This window comes from Pelophylax lessonae (genome assembly GCF_965119305.1).
Source record: "Pelophylax lessonae genome assembly, chromosome: 5".
NCBI classification, from domain to species: domain Eukaryota; kingdom Metazoa; phylum Chordata; class Amphibia; order Anura; family Ranidae; genus Pelophylax; species Pelophylax lessonae.
In genome coordinates this window covers 429445460-429468504 of record NC_138772.1, presented here as the reverse complement: position 1 = coordinate 429468504, position 23045 = coordinate 429445460, and the positions used below count along the sequence as shown (strand labels likewise).

At 48.4% G+C, this 23045-nt stretch overlaps 1 protein-coding gene across 1 annotated transcript in view; it reads left to right on the top strand.

The window, feature by feature from the left end:
- Nucleotides 1-16437, top strand: part of BPNT2 (3'(2'), 5'-bisphosphate nucleotidase 2) — a 49958-nt gene extending 33521 nt beyond the window's left edge. Inside the window, exon 5 of the mRNA XM_082259669.1 lies at nt 15808-16437. Within this exon, the coding sequence (XP_082115795.1) occupies nt 15808-16076 (269 nt within the window). The 3' untranslated portion in view covers nt 16077-16437. The remainder of the gene's footprint in view (nt 1-15807) is intronic.
- The last annotated feature ends 6608 nt before the right edge of the window (nt 16438-23045 follow it).

The following is a 23045-nucleotide window of genomic DNA, read 5'->3' as shown; positions in this document are numbered from 1 at the left end:
GCTGCTAAAGGCTCCATAAGGCTCCATAACGTTGCTTAACGTGCGTTAAGCCACGTTGTACGTTTTTTTTTTCTTCCATTCAAAATCAATGGTTCCCTATGGGAGCCTATTGATTTGAATGGAAGTCACACCGCAGGTCGGATCGGGGTGATCTGACTTGCGGTGCGACCTGCACTGTGAGAATCTTGAGGGGGAACTCCACACCAAAATGGGGAAAAAAACGGCGTGGGGTTCCCCCCCAGGTTCCAAACCAGGCCCTTCGGATCTGGTATGGAATTTGAGGGTAGCCCCGCGCCGAAAAAACGGCGTGGGGTCCCCCCCAAAATCCATACCAGACCCTTATCCGAGCATGCAGTCCGGCATGCCAGGAAAGGGGAGGGGACGAGCGAGCGGCCCCACCCCCCCTGGATCATACCAGGCCACACGCCCTCAACATGGGGGGGTGTGGGTGCTTTGGGGCAGGGGGGGCTCTGCACCCCGCACCTCAAAGCACCTTGCCCCCATGTTGATGGGGACAAGGGCCTCATCCCCACAACCCTGGCCGGTGGTTGTGGGGGTCTGCGGGCAGGGGGCTCATCGGAATCTGGAAGCCCCCTTTAACAAGGGGGCCCCCGATCCCGGACCCCCTCCCTATGTGAATGGGTATGGGGTACACTGTACCCCTACTCATTCACCCCATAAAATGCAGTGTATGGAAATAACGACAGGAGACGTTTTGGAAAATTTATTAAAAATCTTCATCCGGCTCTTGTCCTCTCCGGGGGTCTTCTCCTCTCCGAGGGTCTTCTGCTCTTTTGCTGTCCGCCCTTCTTGTCTTCTCCTCTCCGGGGTCTTCTGCTGTCTTCTGCTGTCCGCCCTTCTTGTCTTCTCCTCTCCGGGGTCTTCTGCTGTCTTCTGCTCTCCGCCCTTCTTGTCTTCTCCTCTCCGGGGGTCTTCTGCTCTGCTGTCTTCTCCTCTCCGGGGGTCTTCTGCTGTCCGCCCTTCTGCTGTCCAATCTTCTTGTCTTCTCCTCTCCGGTCTTCTGCTCTTTTGCTGTCGGCTGTCCTTCTTCCTCCGGTCCTCCTCCTCCAACGTCTTCAGCGATTATGCCGGCCTCTGGTCTCTGCAGCTTATTATATAGCCATTAGGGGCGTGGTCGCCAGATGACGTCATCGGGAGACCACGCCCCCTTGTGTCACAGATGACGTCATCTGTGACACAAGGGGGCGTGGTCTCCCGATGACGTCATCTGGCGACCACGCCCCTAATGGCTATATAATAAGCTGCAGAGACCAGAGGCCGGCATAATCGCTGAAGACGTCGGAGGAGGAGGACCGGAGGAAGAAGGACAGCCGACAGCAAAAGAGCAGAAGACCGGAGAGGAGAAGACAAGAAGATTGGACAGCAGAAGGGCGGACAGCAGAAGACCCCCGGAGAGGAGAAGACAGCAGAAGACCCCCGGAGAGGAGAAGACAAGAAGGGCGGACAGCAAAAGAGCAGAAGACAGCAGAAGACCCGGAGAGGAGAAGACAGGAAGGGCGGACAGCAAAAGAGCAGAAGACAGCAGAAGACCCCGGAGAGGAGAAGACAAGAAGGGCGGACAGCAAAAGAGCAGAAGACCCTCGGAGAGGAGAAGACCCCCGGAGAGGACAAGAGCCGGATGAAGATTTTTAATAAATTTTCCAAAACGTCTCCTGTCGTTATTTCCATACACTGCATTTTATGGGGTGAATGAGTAGGGGTACAGTGTACCCCATACCCATTCACATAGGGAGGGGGTCCGGGATCGGGGGCCCCCTTGTTAAAGGGGGCTTCCAGATTCCGATGAGCCCCCTGCCCGCAGACCCCCACAACCACCGGCCGGGGTTGTGGGGATGAGGCCCTTGTCCTCATCAACATGGGGGCAAGGTGCTTTGAGGTGCGGGGTGCAGAGCCCCCCCTGCCCCAAAGCACCCACACCCCCCCATGTTGAGGGCGTGTGGCCTGGTATGATCCAGGGGGGGTGGGGCCGCTCGCTCGTCCCCTCCCCTTTCCTGGCATGCCGGACTGCATGCTCGGATAAGGGTCTGGTATGGATTTTGGGGGGGACCCCACGCCGTTTTTTTCGGCGCGGGGCTACCCTCAAATTCCATACCAGATCCGAAGGGCCTGGTTTGGAACCTGGGGGGGAACCCCACGCCGTTTTTTTCCCCATTTTGGCGTGGAGTTCCCCCTTAAGATTCTCACAGTGCAGGTCGCACCGCAAGTCGGATCACCCTGATCCGACCTGCGGTGTGACTTCCATTCAAATCAATAGGCTCCCATAGGGAACCATTGATTTTGAATGGAGGCAGAAAAAAACGCTGCTAACAGCTACTGTGGCCAAACGTGCAATAACGCTAGTAGAAAAAGCTACTGAAAGCACGTTTTTACAGCTGCTGTTTCCCGGCGTTATGTAAACAGCTTTGGAGCACGTTTTTATGACGCCCTGTGTGCATGGAGCCTTAGATGGGCCCAAAGATTTGACCTATTTTTGGTTTTTGCAGTTATTGATCCCGTGCTTTCATGCGTTCATTGTTTTTGCACGTGTTGCACACTGCTGCTGCTTTTCCTGGAGATGGAGATGAGAAATAGTCCCAGAATACGATTTAAATTTTTCTTTCTGCATCCATCTCCATTGAAATCTGATGAAATTGAATATAGGCTTAAAAAAAAAAAAGAGTGGTTGGCACCCTTTGGTGGGTGAGTGGTTGGCACCCTTTGGTGGGTGAGTGGTTGGCACCCTTTGGTGGGTGAGTGGTTGGCACCCTTTGGTGGGTGAGTGGTTGGCACCCTTTGGTGGGTGAGTGGCTGGCACCGGGCAGTTGTAGGGGGCCGCGGCAGCTGTCTTGAGGTGCACTATGACTGGTCACTGTACTGTATGATTGACGAATCACTCACTGTCCCGACTACAGTGTGCAGAGACTCCAGTATGTGGCCGTGGCGGCTGGAAAAAACACTGTGTGCACTGTGAGACTCCAAAACGAGGCTGAGGGAGGCGGCCTAAGAAGGCCGCAGAAGCTGTTACAGACTCCCAGTGCGCGGAGGAGTGTGGCGCAAAATACGCAATGACGTCACGGCAATATCGGTAACCGCCGGAGCCGATTCTAATATATCAGGGGAAGTGCATATCGGCCCTCGATATATCGGTGTTGCCGATAATCGGTCGCTCTCTAATATATACCATAGTTTGTGGAAGCTGTCATTTTCACACAATCCAATTTGATATTTGGAGTCATGCAAAAAAGGCAGCAAGGACAACACCTCCTTCTCCCAGCTAGCTCCTTTTTTTGTTCGGTCCATTACCTAAGGATACTTTCTCTTTCGTTCATTGACGGACACAGCTCCTGATCTTCTTAATTATTGGGTTATACTGCCCTCTACAGGAGTAGGAAACTAGGCAGAAAAGGTCTGGCTACACCAATGGGCAGTCCCTGGGAGTATACTTCCTCTCTCTGCTATAGGTACTCAGTTTTTCTGCCTAGTCCTACCTAGTTCCTTGCTGGGATCTCTGGTCCTGGCAAAGTTTTTGTTTTTCTTTTCCCTGTGAGATCTATAATCAACTGCCAGACTGGGCGGCAGACCTCAGCTCCACGCTAGGTCTGCCGCGACATAGCCCAACCGGACGGGGGCTGGCCTGCGAGTTAAACGCCTTGTGAGGTCACATATGGCTGGGTCGCAGCGTTCCTCTTGGCCGTCAGCCCCCTATTTCGATGGTGAGGGGTTCTGTCTGGAGAGGTGCCCGCCTGGTTCCTGGTGTGGTAAATATCTGTCCCTCTTCTCCTCCTAGAGGGTTTTGGGGTGGTCGTGGGCCCCTCCATGGGACGGTCGGACCCCTGGGTTCCCCTCCTTCCTGTCAGGCACCCCCCTCATCTGTCCCCCCATCCTACCTCCCCTACTTATGCTGGGCAGTGTTGGGTGGTCTGCTCCTCCTCAAGGGGTGTGGGCAGGGCGCTATGCTGGTGATTGGGGGGGGGTGCAAACGGATGATCGACTGCGGGGGGGGGGGCTGCACCTAGTGGGGTCTCCTGCGTGACTCCACATCCTGCTTGGGCCTGTCCTTGAGGCCTAGGGATTCCTCCTGGGTCCCTCGTGGTGCCGCCATTTTGTTGTAGCCTTGTGTGCTGCAATGCATGGCGGCCATATTTGTGTAGCCCAGTGGGCATTTTGCGGTGTTTGCCATAGAAAACAGCTGGGGGCCATGTCTGTGGAGCCTTCCGGGCTGCGTTTTTGGCAGTGGGAGCCCCTCATTCCCTGGTGCTGACTCCTGGATCCTTTTTTTTTCCTGATCGCCGCTCGTGCAGTGCAGATTCTCCTGGTGGCTGCGGTGCCTGTTTTCTGTGAGATTCCCCTGGTGACTCATGGAGTCTTTGGAGCACATCTCCCCACCTGGTCGCCTCTCTGAGGCTGCGGGTCCCATCCATTCATCCATCGATGCACTGACGGCGGTCCTGGAGTCCCCTGTGTCTTAGGTGGAGGTGGCTTTTTGGCGATGGGCTGGCAAAAAGCACCCCTGTCTTCCCTTACCTCATCTGTCTCATCCGATCCTGAATCTAATTAGGCTGCCGTGGACATGGGTCACCCTGCTGGGTCTGCGATCATGTGCCCTGAATCCTCAGATAGTGGGGAGGATTTCTCCACTTCTATAACCACGTACGAAAAGGAGCTGGTGGACGCACTAATTGTAGCTGTGCGTGAGACCTTAAAGATGGAGGAGGCAGCTGGGACAAGCCAGCCAGAGTGGAAAAGGTGTTCCCTTTCTCCTCCTATTTTGTCAGAATTGTCACTAAGGAGGGGAGTCAACCAAAGCGTCCCCTTGGGCCTCTAAGCGATTTGCTGGGCGATTACACCTATTTGGAGTTCCTTCTTAAAGAGTGGACCGTTCCACCGGTGGTGGACCCTCAAATTTCCAGATTAAACAAGGCAACCATGATTCCGGTTGAAGAGTCCCAAGGCTTTAATGATCTGGCTGACAGGAATGCGGAGGCTGTGGCCTGCAATATGTACACCCTAGCTTGTTTGGCACTGAGACCGATATTCACCATTACCCTGGTGTTGCAGACTCTGACCAAATGCGCTAGGCTTTTGTGCCATGACCCTGGAGGGTGATGTAGCTCCCCCCTGCCTTTACTGAGCTCGCGGACCAGCTGGTCCAGGGGCTGCAGGTTTATCTGTGATGCATCTTTGGATGCGGCTCCCCTAGTGGCTCAGCTCTCTGTTTCGGCAGTGGTCCTTTGGTATGTCTTTTGGCTCAAAAGCTGGTCTGCGGATAAGACTTCTAAAAAGGCCTAACTGATCTTCCCTTTCAAGGAGATCGCCTGTTTGGTGCTGCCCAGGATGACATCATTAATGGTCTCACAGGGGGGGGGGGGGGGGGGGGAGAGTACATTTCGTTGCAGGCTATTATTGCCTCGTTGCCACTGAGCAATACGGTTCGGTACAGTACGCAATTTTTGCCGTTTCCATTGTAAAAAGTTGTGAATGGTACCCGAATTCCAAACCGTGCCGTACCACTTTTTTGGGCCACCTTCGTTGGGGTACCAAGCAGATTAGTACTGTACCAACAGGGTGGAGCTACACTGTTGAGGTACTGTTGAGCTGAGGTACTGTTGGCGGTGGAAACGCAAGCCTGATCAAGGTGTATCGTTCCGAACCGTACTGAAATGTACTGAAACGCACCGCTCAGTGGAAGCGAGGCATAAGGGCAAAGGACCCTTGTTGTAGATGTGGGCCCTCCTCCTCAGCTCATAGGTTTTTTTTTTTTTTCGGCCCTCAGGGTTGACTGACTGGAGGATCCAAGCGAACTTGGTCTGGCAAGTCAAAAGCGGGCCCCTTCAGCATGCAGATGTATCCTCACCCATATCTTAGGTGGGGGGGCGTCTTTGCTGGTTTCCCAACCCGTGGACTCCCCTGGTACAAGACAAGTGGGTCTACAAGGTCATTCGGTCTGGCTTCAAGATCGAGTTTTGTTCTTACTCTCCGGGTAAGGTTCTTCTTCTTCCAATGTGTGACTGTCCCCGGTCTGCTTACAGGCTCTTTTTGGGGTTGTTAAAGACCTTTTTACTTTAAAGGGTGATGGTCTCAGTTCCGACTTCGGAATGTTTTTTAGGGGTTTTACTCAAACCTGTTGAGGAAGGCAAAGTGTGTCCAATTCTGGCCCTTAGGGTGTTGAACTGCTTTGTGCTGGTGCAGAGGTGCAGAATGGAGTCCATTCGCATGGTGGTGGCTTCCCTGCATCAGGGGGGATTTTCTTGCCTCCATCAACGTCAAGGACGCTTACCTTCACATTCCAATATGTGTCGGTCTCCAGCGCTTTCTCTGCTTTGCCTTTAAGAGAGGAACATTATCAGTTTGGCATAGTTGCATAGTGAGGTTGAAAAAAGACCTCAATCCATCCAGTTCAACCTATGATGTGTGTGTTTAACTGTACATTGTATACCCCTGTATGTTGTGGTCTTTAAGGTGCCCATCTAATAGTTTTTTTGAAACTATCAATGCTCCCTGCTGATACGACTGCTTGCGGAAGAGAATTCCACATCCTTACTGCTCTTACAGTGAAGAACCCCCTGCGTATTTTAAGGTTAAACAGCCTTTCCTCTAGTTCACAGGTGTCAAACTAGCGGCCCACCAGCTGTTGCAGAACTACAAGTCCCATGAGGCATTTCAAGGCTGACAGTTACAAGCTTGACTCCCACATGCAATGGCCTGATGGGACTTGTAGTCCCAAAGCAGCTGGAGGGCTGCCAGTTTGACACCCCTGCTCTAGTTGTAGTGAGTGGCCACGTGTCTTATTGTATTCCCTTTCTCTGAATAGGTTTTTCCATATGCTAGCGTTGCCAGTACAGTATTTGTACATTGATATCATATCCCCCCTCAATCGTCTCTTCTCCAGAGAGAATAAGTTCAGTGCTTGTAGTCTTTCCTCATAGCTGATGTCCTCCATTCCCCTAATTATTTTTGTTGCCCTTCTCTGGACTGTCTCCAGTTCCAGGACATCCTTCCTGAGGTGCCCAGAACTGGATAGCATACTCCAGATGTGGCCGGACCAGAGTCTTGTAGAGTGGGAGAATAATCTCTTTATTTCTGGAGTGAATCCCCTTTTTTATACATCCCAGTATTCAGTTGGCTTTGCTTGCAGAGGCTTGGCATTGCATGCCACTGCCAAGCCTGTTGTCTACCAATACCCCCAGGTCCTTTTCCATCCTAGACTCACCCAGAGGTTCCCACCCTAATGAGTAGCTTGCTTTCTGGTTTCTGGCACCCAAGTGCATTACTTTACATTTTTCAACATTAAACCTCATCTGCCATGTAGTTGCCCACGCCATTATTTTGTTCAGGTCCGCTTGTAAGGTTTCCACATCCTGCCCAGAAGATATTGGCATGCTTATTTTAGTATCATCCGCAAATACTGAGATTTTACTCGATTTCCCCTCCTCTGGATCATTTATGAATAAATTAAACAGGATTGGCCCCAGGCATTGGCATTGCCCTTTGATCTCGCCTCTGCTCCTCGGGTTTTCACAAAAGTGTTGGCCCCGGTGCCAGCATTATGTCAATGGGGGATTTCGGTACTGGGCTATTTGGACTACCTCCTTCTGTGAGCAGAGTCTCCTAATGCTCTGGTGGAAAACCTGGAAATCACTATACGAGCTTGAGGGAGTTTGGCTGGGTTCTGAATTTTTAGAAGTCTGCTCTAGTTCCTTCCACAAAGCTGGATTATCTGGGTCTGACTCTGGACAAACTCTTAGCCAGAGTGCTCCTTCCTCTGGACAAACTCCAGAAGCTGCAGGCTGCAATTCGTCTCCTGCTGTCCAGCAGAAGGTCATCCCTCTGGACTTGCATGCGGGTGCTGGGCCTGATAGTGTCTACCTATTTTGAGGCGGTTCAGTTTTCACAGTTCCATACGAGGTCCCTGCAAGGGAGATTCTGGCCAGCTGGGACAAGAATCTGCAGTCTCTGGACAAATCAGATCTGGCTGAGCCGGGGAACTAAAGAGTTCCTGATTATGGTGGCTTCGTGCTTCAGCTGGAAAAATCCTTACCCCCCTTGTATTGGACAGTGGTCACCAGAGATGCCAACCTGTCTGGCTGGGGAGGCATCCTCGGCAAAAATTCTGCTCAGGGGATCGGGACACTGGAAGAGTCCAGACTACTGATCAATGTCTTGGAACTTCAAGTGATCAGACTGTGCCTGGAACATTGGATGATTCATCTTCAGGGATGTCTAGTGTGCATTCAGTCAGACAATGCTACGGCCGTGGCTTATGTCAACCACCGGGGGGGCACAAGAAGTGTCCTGGCGGCTCTGGAGAACCGCTTGTTCGAGCTCTTTCCGCCATACACATTCCTGGGTTGGAAAACTGGCAGGCGCATTTCCTCAGTCAGCAGGCGTTGGACCAAGGGGAGTGATCCCCTTATCTGGAGGTGTTTCATCAGTTGTCTCTGGTGGGGCATCCACGAGGTGGATCTTTCAACGTCTCGGCTAAACGGAAAGATGTAGAGGTTTGTGGCTCGGTCACGGGATCCTCTGGCGAACGCCACAGATGTGCTGGTGGCCTTGTGGTGTCAGTATCGTCTGATTTATGTCTTCCCTCCTCTTAAGCTTCTGCCCAGACTTCTATGCAGGATTAAGGCAGAAGGGATTCCTGCCATTTTAGTGGCCTTTGACTGGCTTTGCCGGGCTTGGTACGCCGATCTGGTGCGGCTGGTCGCCGACGTTCCTTGGTAGCTTCCTCTCAGGGAGGATCTGCTCTCCCAAGGACCAATCTTCCATCCTGCTTTACATTCGCTGGCTTTGGCAGCTTTGCTGTTGAATGCCAGATGCTGATGGATAGAGATTTGTCTGAGTTGGTGATTCCAACGCTGTTAAAACCTAGGAAATCCTACTTCTGGGAAGATCTACCATCATACATGGAGAACGTACATTCCGTGGTGTGAGTCTCTTGGGGTTCATCCTCTCTCCTTTTTCGGTGGCTCAAATCTAGACCTTCCTTCAACAGGGGGTTGAGTAGAAACTGGCCTTGAGGTCAAGGGTCAAGTGTCGGCCTTAGCGGCCGTCTTTCAACAGTCCTTGGCCACATACTCCATGGTGCGTACTTTTCTTCAGGGAGTTAGGCACTTGACCCTTCTGGTGTGGTCTCTGTTGCCGCCTTGGGACCTCAATTTGGTGCTTTGGCCTATGGAAGCCTCCCTGCTTACGCTGTCCCAGAAGGTGGCCTTTTTTGGTGGCTTTCACCTCTGCGCTCAGGGTGTCGGAATTCTCTGCGTTATTCTGACGTTCACCTTACTTGGTGGTTCACAGTGATAAGGTGGTTCTTTGCCCCTGTCCATCGTTCCTTCCTCAGGTTGTCTCTGATTTTCATTGAATGAAGACATTGTGTTGCTTTCCTTGTTTCCCAGGTCAAAACATCCAAAGGAAATTGCTTTGCATGCCTTGAATGTGATTCGGGCAATTAGGGTGTACCTGGCAGCTATAGAGTTTTTTTTTTTAGAAGTCAGACTCCCTATTTGTGCTCACGGATGGGCCTTGGAAAGGGTTGTCCGTTTCCTCTGTGACTATTTCCAGATGGATCAGACAGATTGTGATTCGGGCCTATTCCATCATGGGTCAGGTTCTTCCTTCCCCCTGTCCTGGGCCTTCCCTCATTGGGCGTCAGTGACGCAGGTTTGCAAGATGGCCACCTGGTCGTCTGTACACACTTTCACAAAGTTCTATAAAGTGGATGTGTTGGAATCTGCGAATGCTTCCTTTGGCTGCAAGGTTTTGCAGGCTGCTGTTTAGAGGACCTGGACCTCTTTTGAGGGTGTGTTTGTTTTTTTTCAGATGTGCTCCAGTTGTTTTGGTTGAGCTCCTGTTAACCTGGTTGGCTATAGTTAGCCTTGGGAGTTTGTTTTCGCTGTTCCCACCCCGCATGTTTAACACTGCTTTGGGGCGTCCCAATTGTTAAGAAGATCAGGAGCTGTGTCCATCAATGAACAAAAGAAAAAGTGGGATTTTTGACTTACTGTAAAATCTATTTCTCTGATGTTCATTGACGGACACAGCACCCACCCCTCTGTGGAGTTGTAATTCTTCTGACACTGCTTGTAACAAAACTGAGTACCTAATAGCAGAGAGAGGGCATATACCCCCTGGAACTGCCCAAAGGCATAGCCAGACTTTTTTTTATGCCTAGTGTCCTACTCCTGTAATGGGCAGTAAAATGCAATGGTTAAGACGATCAGGAGCTGTGTCCGTCAATGAACATCAGAGAAATGGTTTTTATGGTAAGTCAAAAAATCCTGTTTTTTTTTTTTTTTTCCCCTCTGAGAAGCTTACCTCCTTTTTCTGTGGTTTGTTTCTCTTTAGCTCTTTCTCTCACTGAATGACAATATGATATTCCTCCAAGATGATTCTTCTATCAGGATTCCTCCTGCACAATAGCCACTTGGGCTCCTCATGCAGCTTTTGAATCTGTTGACTACTCAGCGGAGTCTTGGAAGATCATGCCTAGAACCCCAAGATTCAAGGTGCGGGCCTGGCTGTATTGTTGCTTCTATGCACTGGATCCTACTGTGAGTTTTCCCCTTGGCAAGAAAAGCAGCTTGGATAATTGGACACAGGGTGCATTGCAGGTGCAGGACCCTGGTCTGCCAGAGGCATAGCCTGACCCTGAAGATTCTTGCATGTGTAAGCCTGTCATGGAGGGTGAAGCCAGGATGGCATTAATCCCCTGTTAAATCCTGCTTACTAGATCCCCCAGTGAGTACAGGGTGGCTCTTATTCTTTAGACCCCCTTCTGTGGGTGGCCTCAGAGAGCTTGCTAGTGCTATTTTAAAATTGGTGCCACCTGTATTACACTAGTACATTCATTGGGCACTGCTGTACCTGCGCATATCCCCTGAGTGGATCCTAGTGTGTCTGTATGAACCGAGTGCTTACGGAATCTACTGCGCTGTCTGTTGTTGGGGTTTCTGCACCCTGCCTCTTCCCCTTCCTTCGGAATGGGCTTGCCATCTTCAAGCATTTCACGCACTTTGGCAAAGGTGGGGGAGACCAGCTGTGGGTCCTCCAGCATACAGAGTTGACAAAAAAAAAGACAGACACCTGGTTTGCTGCCAGGTTCAGGGACCCTCAGGTGTTAACAGTGGATGTTCTGGTGATGCCATGGAATCAGTCCTACTCCAGATACTTGCTCGCCTACTTTGCAGGTTCAAGATGGGGGGCATTCTGGTTAATATCATTGCACTAAATTGATATGGGGCCCAGGCAAATGCTTCATGGGCCCTTCTGGATCATTCAGACCCACTGTCTCAAGAGCCAATATGCCATCCTTCTCAGCTGCTGGCTTTAACGGCATGGCTGTTGAAACTACGATCCTGATGGACAGGTGCCTTTTTCGTTTGTCATCTCTCCCTCTTTGAAGGCTAGGAAGTAGACTTTTCAAATATTCTACACTTGCACCTGGGAGACCTGTTTTTGCTTGGTGCGAGTTGAGGAACTTTCATGCTAAAAAGTACTCTGTATAACCTATTCGGTCTTTCTTCCAATCCAGTGTGGATCAGCATTTGGCTTGGAATACAAACAAATGGCCACTGCCCCCACCTTATACTGGCCTTCGCAGCAAGGAGCACTTAGAAGGGCCATGCATGCAAAACAAAGCCAAAGTAAATTCCTAGCTCAACCTACCATCCAACCTGCAACCAACCAAATTATCCTGCCTAACCATTTGAGTTAAAAACAGGGGTATAGGTAATACACATTTGCAAATACAAGCTTAAGCTGCAGAGCCACTTCACGGCACTCCTGCAGCACTAACTGTAAATTTTTGAGAGCCTCTGGCTTTGAGTACCATCAAAGAATAAATCTCAGCTTTGACTGTTCTGTTTTAGAACACTTTTGCCTCTTAAGGCCCGTACACAAGTACCGATTGTCGGCCATAAATATTCGGCCAACGTCCGATCGGCCGATTGTCGGCTTGTTAGTATGATGCTTCCGACAACCGACTGCGACTTTTCGGCCGAACAAAATCTGGTGTGCAGGCTATAAAATATTTGTAGGCCAACAAAGAGCGGCCGATTGTTCGTCAGTCAGTACAGATTTCGGCCGACAAAAAGCAGAAGAGCAAGACTGGGCATGCTCGGAGAAGAAAAAACACACAGAAAGTTAACCATCACATGACACTTCTGCAGTCGGTTGTTGTTGGCCGACAAAATTCGTGTGCAGTCTTTAGCACTTTTCAACCTACACGACAGCACCGGACAAAAGACGGCCGAACGGTCGGCCGACAATCGGTGCGTGTGTACAGGCTTTACTCCCTAGTATATGCCTGCGTTCAGGGTGTGGCTTACAATTCTCACCTTGTGTGCTGCTTTGTGTCCCTTAGGGACCTCAGCCTAGTCCTCTTGGCTGTGCAGAAGCTGCCTTTTTGTTTTCAGGTATATTCCTATGTCTGTCCTTTCTTGTTGCTATCACTATTGCATGGTGAGTTTGCAGTCATTCTGAGTTTGCAGCCTTATCCTATCCTTTCTTAGTGTTGCACGAGGACAAAGAGCCTAAAGCCGTCTTTTGTCCGAGGGCTGTCTTGTCTGTTGAAAACTGCAAAAGACTGCACACGAATTTTGTCGGCCAACAACAGCCGACTGCAGAAGTGATGTCATGTGATGGTTAACTTTCCGTGTGTTTTTTCTTTTCTGAGCATGCCCAGTCTTGCAAATCTGCTGTCTGTCGGCCGAATTCTGTACTGACTGGCGAACAATCGGCTGTTCTTGTGTTGGCCAACAAAAATTTTAATGCTTGCATGACAGATTCTTTTCGGCCGAAAGTGCGCTGTTGGAAGCATCATACTAACAAGCCGAAAATCGGCCGAACATTTTCGGCCGACAATCGGTACGTGTGTACGGGCCTTTAGGCCTCCTTTCTCCCAAAAGCACTCTGTTTTCCACCATAACCAGGGCATTGTCCTCTTTTATGTCCTACTTCTTCAAAACGTTCTAATTAAATGTATTTTCCCTTTCTAGACATGGTAGGTGCTGTGAGTTTTTAGCTCTCAGCTACTTCTTATTTTAGGCAGTCGGATTCAAATTGTGCTTAATAAATATTCCTGCAGGAATCTTTTTGCCTCTCGCTCCACCATTGCTAAGTGGATCAGACAAGTTATTTTTAGGGCCTATAGTCTGAAGGATATGATTCCTCCCTTCCCATGAGCTTTTTGGCATCAGTTCTCAGTTTTACATGACTGCCACCTGGGCTTCTGTAAACCAAAAAAAAAAAACTTAAGTTCTACCAGGTGGATATTAAGGCCTCCTTTTGATGCCAATTTTAGGCTTAAAGTAGAGCTAAATTGTGCCCTTCAGTTGTTTGATATCCCTTGGTTCTGACATCTTCTACTTGGTTTCTTCTGGGTGCCAGGCTGCAGTCATCCTCATTGACTAGTGCAAGAAATGACGTTGGTACTGTGCATGCGCAGGAGCGCAGTCATCCCGGCACACAGATGCTGTTGCAGAATGTAAACTAGATGTGGTTGCGCAGTTCAGTGTACATTGCTAAGAAGACTGCGAGCAGGCAGATGGGTCTCTTATTACAGAAGAAACATTGCATGTCTCCTCTGCAAAAAAAAAAAGTGCCTGCCTACTCAGTTTTTGAAAGCATAATTAAAGGCTCAATATACAAATGCCTCTCACTTAATAGGATATTACTCATATATTAAACTGACATTAAAGGTTCAGTTTTTTTTTTAAATCACAAACATATTATACTTTACCCGCTCTGTGCAGCGGTTTTGCACAGAGCATCCTCATCTTAGGTGCCCGGGTAGTAAGCAGCTGGCTATGGGAGCACTCGAGCAAGCTCCTGAGCTGCCGCTCTGTGTCCTAATCCACACCTAGCGCTGCTCGGCCTCGCCCCTTCTCTCTCCTTATTGGCTCATTGTCTGTGATTGTCAGCGGGACCCAATGGCTACTGCTGTTGTCTAAGCCAATGGGGAGAAAGAGAACTGGGAGAGCCGAGGCTCTTGTGCACATCGCTGGATCGAGATGGTGCTCACGTATGTATTATGGGGGGCACTGCTGCACACACAGGTTTTTTTACCCTACATGCAAAAAATACATGAAGGTAAAAAGCCTTAAAGCTTTAAAACCACTTTAACTCTTTCTATAATACATTATTAACTGTGGAGAAAAAATGCTAGTCACCTATCATCTCTGGACCCAGCATGCTCAAATTATAAGGATTTTAACCACTAGCCGACTGCTCACGTTGCTGCTACTGCAGCAGAGCAGCTCGGCTGGGTCTACCGATGTAGACCGTATTCCTCCCTCTCTCGGCGTCGCGCTCCCGCTGTATTGAGACACAGCGGGAGTCGGGCCAGGGGAGGAGAGGCGGTGATCACTGTCGCTCTTCCCGATTGTCGGGGTAAGAGTGAGGAAATCCGCCCGCTTGTGTAAACAAAGCAGGCGGATCTCCTCTGTGACAGGCAGGGACAGATCACAGGATTCAGCATAGCTGAACCTGCAATCTGTGTCTGTGTCACACAGCCCCCTCCCCCCACACACGTCAGTAAGCGTGAGGCACACATTTAACCCCTTGATCACCAACAGCGTTAACCCTGCCAGTGTCATTATTACAGTAACAGTGCATATTTTTAGCACTGATTACTGTAGTAATGTCACTGGTCCCCCCAAAAGTGTCAAAAATGTCAGTTAGGGGTCCGATCTGTCCGCCTCAATGTTGCAGTCACGCAAAAAAAATCGCAGATCGCCGCCATTGCTAGTAAAAAAAAAAAATAATAATAAAAATGACAAATCTTTCCCATAGTTGGTAAACGTGATAACTTTTGCGCAAACCAATCAAAATATGCTTATTGTGATTTTTTTTTTTTTACCAAAAATATGTAGCAGAAAACAAATTGGCCTAAAATGTTAAATTTTGATTTGTACATTTTTTGGGGGGAATGTTTGATATCAGAATGTGAAAAATATATATATTTTTTTTTTTCAAAATTGTCGCTTTTTTTCAAAAATTAAGAATCGCACAGGTGATCAAATACCACTAAAAAGCTTTATTTGGGGGGGAAAAAAAAGGACATTCATTTAATTTAGGTACAGCGTCACACGACCGCGCAATTGTCCGTTAAAGTAACGCAGTGCCCAATCGCAAAATATTCTCATTGAGAATTTTTTTGTCAGACATGTAGCTAAATACATTTTGGCCTAAATAAATATATGACAAAAATTGAATATATTGGATATTTTTTAACTGTCAAAGTAGAAAATTTAAATTTTTTTGCAAAATTTTTGCTCTTTTTTTTTATTAATATCGCAAAAAATGAAAAGCGCAGAGGTGATCAAATACCACCAAAAGTAAGCTCTGTTTATGGGAAAAAAAGGACGTAAATTCAGTTTGGGTACAGCATTGCATGACCGCGCAATTGTCAGTCGCGCAGTGCCAAGTTGAAAAAAGTGGCCTGGACGTTAAGCAGGAAAATCCTCTGGAGCTAATTAGCTAAATAAGTCCTTAATTCATAGCCTAAGTTTTGTATACAGAAAAAAGTTAGTCTTCCTATATAAAGACTTTATGTAAAGATGCGGATTTGAAACTTATTGCTAACTTTGGGATATTATCAATTTGAGAACCAAAGTCAGAGAGTCCTTAACTTTTAAAGCCATTGACATGTTCCTTTTTATAGTTTTGACGCACCAAACCTGATATAGTAGTAGTTTCTGCATTCCATCAGTCATTGGTAAGATCGCCTCAGTAGTCTAGTTTATGTTCCTTTTACAGATGTTAGAATTTTTGAATAATTCTCCCTTTTTTTTTTTTTTTCCCTCCAAGGTTATAAAGTTCTCTCTTTGCTTGATGTGACTGGGAATGAAAAACAAGAAACAGCTGATGTGTATATTCATGTCACCTTTATCAAGAAGTGGGACATTTGTGCAGGAAATGCGATACTCAATGCACTTGGTGGTCAGATGACTAACCTTAAAGGAGAAGAAATAAATTATACTGGACAAGATGGAAATGAAGGAGGATTGCTAGCTAGCATGGGGATGGACCATAATGCACTTGTTGAAAAGTTAGCTTCAAAAATCACCGATAAATAAAGGAAGATCTAAAAGATTATACACTATACTTTAAGACTTGTTTACAAAAACTGAAATTTGAGTCTATGGTTTGACTGTCAGTGCAGCTTGGTGTATCCAAACCAGAGGACTTTCTGCTGTATAATTTCTGAGTTTGTGCAGCTCGGAAGCCAAAATGACCGCACTTGGTTCAAGAGACTGTAATATGGACTGTGTTAAAAGTAGTATTGACTTTGGAGAATGTGTGATTTAACAAAGTGTTCATCTATTAAGATTCTGCTTTGAAGATCTATTGGTGGAAGCTAAAATCTTATTTTAAGTAAAATGTGACTTTTTTTCACTCCAGCCTTCTAAGTAACATTATTAAAAAGAATAATAAAAAGCACAGTGCGTTGCTGCTTTTTGACACAGCAAATGATGTATCTGAATTGCAAATTCAGAGTGTTCCTCAAATAAAATAAAATAAAAAGCTTTATAGTGCTGTCTATAAAATTTAGCATATGTCAGAGCTGAAACCTGTAGGCACACCTCTGTAAAAGAAACGACCCTAGCAGACTGCTGTTGCTTTGGTTGACAAACTGTTTTCTGAATTCTTGAATTTACCTTCTGCAAATCTGTATCTTCTTGGAACATTTGTGGGCTCCAGCAGGGCAGCGAGGGTGTACATATAAAGGTATTCTCTGGCTCCTTTTTTTGCCTACTTTATTGGTGGCTTAAGTGAGGTTCTCAAAATTATTCTTTAAAAAAATTCAATTCATCTTTGCAATACATTCACATTTGTTCATGTTTTATTTCTGGAGATGACATCTCCAGAAAGTCTTTATTTCCAGGCCTAATGCCACCCCTTCTGTCTGCCCAACACGTCCTCCATAAAAACCTCCGAAAGGGCCATCTCTATTGATGGCTAGGACTTTATATATTTCACTTTTATTTTGCTCTCGCGTGTCTACCTGGAAGTGTACTGGAACGGATGTTTCTGATGATCTTTACCTGGTGGGTTTAATCCCCCTCAAGTGTGATTGGCTTTTCCATCAATTTGGAGGCCACTATAATCTGGTAAGCGGCCATTTGTCTGCACATATTCCACTGGTGGCTTCTTCCGGTTTTGCCATGAGAAGACTGCTATCTGCATGCTGGGACTTGTGGTTATCCCTTAAGCACAAGTTTTTTTTCTTTTTTTTCACCATTGGATTGATTTCCTTTTTTATTTTTTTGAATATTTATGGACTTTTATATGGACTTTTTCCATCCACTTTTATTTATTTTTATTCTGGATTCATATGTATTGATCATTATTTTATGATACACATTATTTTTAGCGACACACGTTTATTTTTTTACTGTGACCTATTAACTGTACAAAATCAAATAAAAAAGAAAAACTTAATCTTTTGGGCTGGAGGAGTAAAAATAAGAAACTAAAATAATGTGGTTGCATAAGTGTGCATACCCTTTTATAACTGGGGATGGAGTTGTGTTGAGAATGAAGCAATTACTTTCAAACTCATGTTAAAAGAGTCAGTACACACCTGCCATCGTTTTAAAGGGCCTCTGATTAACCCCAAATTAAGTTTGGCTGTTATAGTAGGTCTTTACTGACATTTTCTTAGTCGCATCCTACAGCAAAAGCCATGGTCTGCAGATAGCCTCCAAAGCATCAGAGGGATCTTATTGTTAAAAAAATATCGGTTCGGGAGAAGGGTACAAAAGAATTTCCAAGGCATTAGATATACCATGGGACACAGTCATCCATCAAGTGGAGAAAATATGCCACAACAGTGACATTAACAAGAACTGGACGTCCCTCAAAAATTTACGCAAAGACAAGAAGAAAACTAGTCAGGGAGGCTGCTAAGAGGCCTACAGCAACATTAAAGGAGCTGCAGGAATATCTGGCAAGTACTGGCTGTGTGGTACATGTGACATTAATCCCCCGTATTCTTCATATGTCTGGGCTATGTGGTAGAGTGGCAAGACTGAAGCCTTTTCTTACGAAGAAAAACAGCCAAGCTCGGCTAAATGTTGCAAAAACACATCGGAAGGGTCCCAAAAGCATGTGGGAATATGTGTTATGGTCTGGCGAAACGTTGAACTTTTAGGCCATAATTCCAAAAGATATGTTTGGCGGGACAACAACACTGCACATCACCAAAAGCACATAGTGAAGCATTGTGGTGGCAGCATTATGCTTTGGGGCTGTTTTTTCAGCTGGAACAGAGGCCTTAGTCAAGGTAGAGGCAATTATGAACAGTTCCAAATACCAGTCAACATTGGCACAAAACTTCAGTCTTCTAGAAAGCTGAACATGAAGAGGAACTTCATCTTTCAGCATAAAAATGACCCAAAGCATACATCCAAATCAACAGAAGAATGGCTTCACCAGAAGAAGATTAAAGTTTAAGGTCTGGAATGGCCCAAACCTTAATCCAAATTAAACTCTGTGGGGTGATCTTAAAAGTGCTGTGCACAGGAGAGGCCCCTGCAATCTGACAGATTTGGAGTGTTTTTGCAAAGAAGAGTGGGCAAATATTGCCAAGTCAAGATATACAACGCTGATAGACTCCTACCCAAAAGACTTGAGTGCTGTAAAAAACAAAACAAAAGGTGCCTCAGCAAAGTATTGGTTTAAGGGTGTGCACACTTATTCAACCATATTAATTTTGTTTTTAATTTTTCCTTCCCTCCACCTAAAATATTTCAGATTGCTGTTCAAGTGAGTTGTACAGTTTATAGGTCACATTAAAGACTGTCCTTGAAGATCGGGATTAAAGATGCATCTTCTCCTGCCCAAGTGTGGTACCCCTTACTGTTGCAATAGGGGCTGACCTCTGTCTCCTGTTCTCGAGGTCCAGAGAGGGCAGGACCGTGGATGTTGTCCTCTTCCGTTCCTGGCAACGTCCTTGGAGCAGCACAGACTGTGACGCCGCCATTTCGAGCAGTTCTTTGTCTCATATTTTTATATCACAGAAACTTTAAATTTTAACAGGGGTGTGTAGACTTTTTATATCCACTGTAAGTCCTGCTAGATCACTTCGGGCTGGCCCCTTTTGCAGGTATAGCTATGTACAACATTAAAAATAGGTGTCTCTGCTGTTTAAAATAGTGTCTCACCCTGTCCTGAACATGCTTAGTTGCTCTCTATTTTTAGGCACTGTGCTGAATTTGTAGAGGCTAATCTGCTGACAGCCTAAAGATTTACTTCTGTTCAGGGGCTCTTGGCTTCAGTAAAATTACAGCCTCCGGCAAGAAGAAACGGGAGCAATAATTGAGGCACTTTACAGCACAAACTAATTTGGGTAGCATAATTATTTTTTTATCCCACAGGTATTTTTATTTGGAAAAAGTTGAGTTGAATGCATACATTGACAGATATACAAGTCAATATCAATGAACCACATCCAGTTTAAACTTTTAGACCAAGTAATTCAGTAGAAAAAAAACACGTGTATTTGGAGCACACATATACAGGTCTCATATATTAAACCTCAAGATACATTGGATAATTCTATTGTTATCGCACCATGTCCAGCCTCCATCATCTCACCTGCCGCCCCCTAAACTGTATAATGTCGGCCCATCTGGACACTGCACCAGTCGCATCTGGACCAGCTCCCATGGACTAAGTCCAGGGGTGTCTAGCCAAGATGCCCATAGCTTCTCAAACTTATGCACACAACCCCTGTGCTGGTACACATATTTCTCTGTTGCTCATTGACAGACGCAGGACTCCTATCTTGATATCAGTAGGGTATTGCTGCCCCCTACAGGAGTAGGACACTAGGCAGAAAAAATGTTCTGGCTACACCTATGGGCAGTCCCAGGGGGTATACCCTCTCTCTTCCTGCTATAGGATGGCAGTTTTTTTTCTGCTTAGTCAGGAGTAAGGACCTAAGTTCCTTGCTGGGATCTCTGGTCCTGGCGAGCTTTTTAGATAATTCTTTTTTTTTTTTTTTGGCTAGCTTTTTTCTCTGGTTTTGTACTGTGAGATCTACAAGCAATTATGCCGGATCTGGGCAACAAGCTCGATGTTGAGATCCAGTGGTCACCCCAGCCGGCGAGCGCGTGCAGGCCCTAGCTCCACACTGGGTCGGCCGCGACATAGTCCAACTGGACGGGGACTGGCCCGCGGGTTAAATGTCTCACCTGGTCGCAGCATTCCTATTGGCCGACTCCCCCCCCCCCCCCCACTACGGCCGCGAGGGGTTCTGTCAGGAGTTTGGCGCCCGCCTGTTCCGGTATGGTGAGTAACTGTTCCCCCCTTTTCCTCATGTCGGGTTCTGGGGTGGACGTGGGCCCCTCCCTGGGACGGTCGGACCCCCGTTTCTCCAGGTTCCCCTCTGTTCCACTGTGCACCCCCCACCTATGGTGCCCCCCTTCCTCCCCCTCCCTTTTCCCCCCTCCTGGGGGGTCTCTGTCGCATGGGGACATGTGGAGAGTCTGGATCTGCGTGCAGGCTGCTAAGGGGGCGGGGGATGTTCCTACCTGGCTCCCCAGGGCCCACCTGCCGGTCGATCGTCTGTCAGTCAGGAGAGGGAAACCTGGTGCCGACGGCTGTGGTGCGGGGGGGGGGTCCTACCTGGCTCCCCAGGGCCCACCTGCCGGTCGATCGTCTGTCAGTCAGGAGAGGGGCCCCCGGAGGCCTTCTTTACCGCCGCAGTTGCCAATTTCTTGAAGCCTCCATGTGCTTTACATGACGGCGGCCATCTTGGTACACCCAGCTCTTTTTTTCCTCAGAGCTGGGCTACTGAGAGTTCCTGAAGGCGGGGAGGGGGTGGAGCCCCTCCCTAGACCTGGGCACCTCGTTCTGCAGGCCTTCCTTTTGAGAGGACGAACGCTGCTGAGCAGACATCCTAGGACTTCTAGTGCATCTCCCTGTGGGTGGTGAGCCTTGGGGGGGGGGGTCTCTCTCTCTCTCTCTCTCTCTCTGCGGGGGTTTCTAGGCATGCTGCCTGGCCACTGGGGGACGCTGTAGCGCTGGGAGACATTTAGAAAAAAATAATTTTGCTAGCGGGTTCCTCTGGTGTACCATGGACCCCGCTGAACATGTGTCCCCAACTGATCTACTCGAGGTGACCGCAGGGCCCTCCGGTTCCCAGCTCACTATTGATGCACTTTTGGCGGTCCTGGAGTCATTTGTGACCCGGTGGAGGTGGCCTTTCAGGGGCGAGGTGCTAAATAACGACCTCCGCCTACCCCTGCCTCATCTGATGCCTCAGATTCTGAATCTGACCCAGTCGCTGCTGACACAGGTCTCCCCTCTGGGGCTGCTGTCTCGCGCCCCGTCTCCTCTGATAGTGAGGATGACCTTTCTGCCTCCGCTGTCGCGCAAGACAAGGCGCTGGTGGACACACTGATTGTGTCTATCCAGGATACCCTAAAGCTGGAGGACGCAGCTGCGATGGATGCGCAGGTTGCATTTGGCACTCTAAAGCCCTCCAGGGTGACACAGGTTTTTCCTTTTTCTGCATGCTTTGACGATATCATTAAGAAAGAGTGGGACCGTCCGAAACGTCCACCTGGGATGCCTAGGTGGATTGCTAGGCGCTACCCGTTTGAGGAGTCCCTCATTAAAAAGTGGACGGTGCCGCCTACGGTGGATCCACTGGTTTCCAGGCTGAATAAAGCTACTGTGATCCCAGTGGAGGTTTCCCCGTCCTTTAGGGATCCGGTTGATCGTAGGGCGGAGTCTGTGTCCCGCACTATGTTCTCCCTGGCGGGGTCTGCCTTCAGGCCTGTGTTTACCAATGCCCTGGTTTCGCAAACTTTGACGGAATGGACCAAGTTACTACGCTGTGACCTGGAGGGGAGAAACCTCCCCCCTGCTGTGTCGGAGTTGCTGGACCAGATGGTACAGGGGCTGCAATTTATTTGCGACGCCGCACTCTCGAATGGAACAGGAATCCTGATTCCCTGGACAATCAGATCCGGCTGAGCGAGCGGACCAGGGAGTCCCTGATATGGTGGCTTCGGTCTCCGGTGCTCATTCAAGGGAAATTCTTTCTTCCAATCTATTGGACGATTGTCACCATGGATGCCAGTCTATCCGGGTGGGGAGGGGTTCTCGGCAGGTTTTCTGCTCAGGGAATCTGGTCCCTGGAAGAATCCAGGTTGCCGATAAATGTATTGGAACTGACAGCGATCAGGCTTTGCCTGGTTCACTGGACCGAGCGTCTTCGGGGCAGTCCAGTGCGGATTCAGTCGGACAATGCCACGGCAGTGGCTTATGTCAACCACCAAGGAGGCACCAAGAGTGTCCTTGCAGCCTTGGAAGTGACCGGCATCCTCCGTTGGGCGGAACGCCTTGTTCCAGCTCTCTCCGGTTCACATTCCAGGCGTGGAAAATTGGCAGGCGGATTTTCTCAGCCGACAAACCTTGGATCAAGGGGAATGGTCCTTTCATCCGGAGGTGTTTCACCAGTTGTGCCTTTGTTGGGGCACCCTGGATGTGGATCTGTTGGCGTTCCAGCTCAACAGGAAAGTGCAGAGGTTTGTGGCCCGATCCCGAGATCCTCTGGCAGACGCCAAAGACGCGCTGGTGGCCCCGTGGGGGCAGTATCAGCTACTGTATGCCTTTCCTCCACTCAAGTTGCTGCCGAGACTTCTTCGCAGGATAGAGGCGGAAGGGATTCCGGTCATTTTTGTGGCTTCGAACTGGCCTCATCGCGCCTGGTATGCCGACTTGGTCAGGCTGGTCGCAGACGCTCCATGGCAGCTTCCTCTCAGGAAGGATCTGCTGTCTCAGGGACCGATCTTCCATCCTGCTTTACAGTCACTGGCTTTGACGGCTTGGCTGTTGAGAGCTAGGTGCTGAAGGACAGGGGATTGTCTGCTTCTGTTATTCCTATTCTGCTTAAAGCGAGGAAAGCGACTTCTAGAAAGAGCTATCATCGTACATGGAAGCCTTATATTGCGTGGTGTGAGTCCCTCTGGATTCCCCCCACGTTCTTACTCGGTGGCTCGGGTCTTGGCCTTCCTTCAACGGGGGGTTGA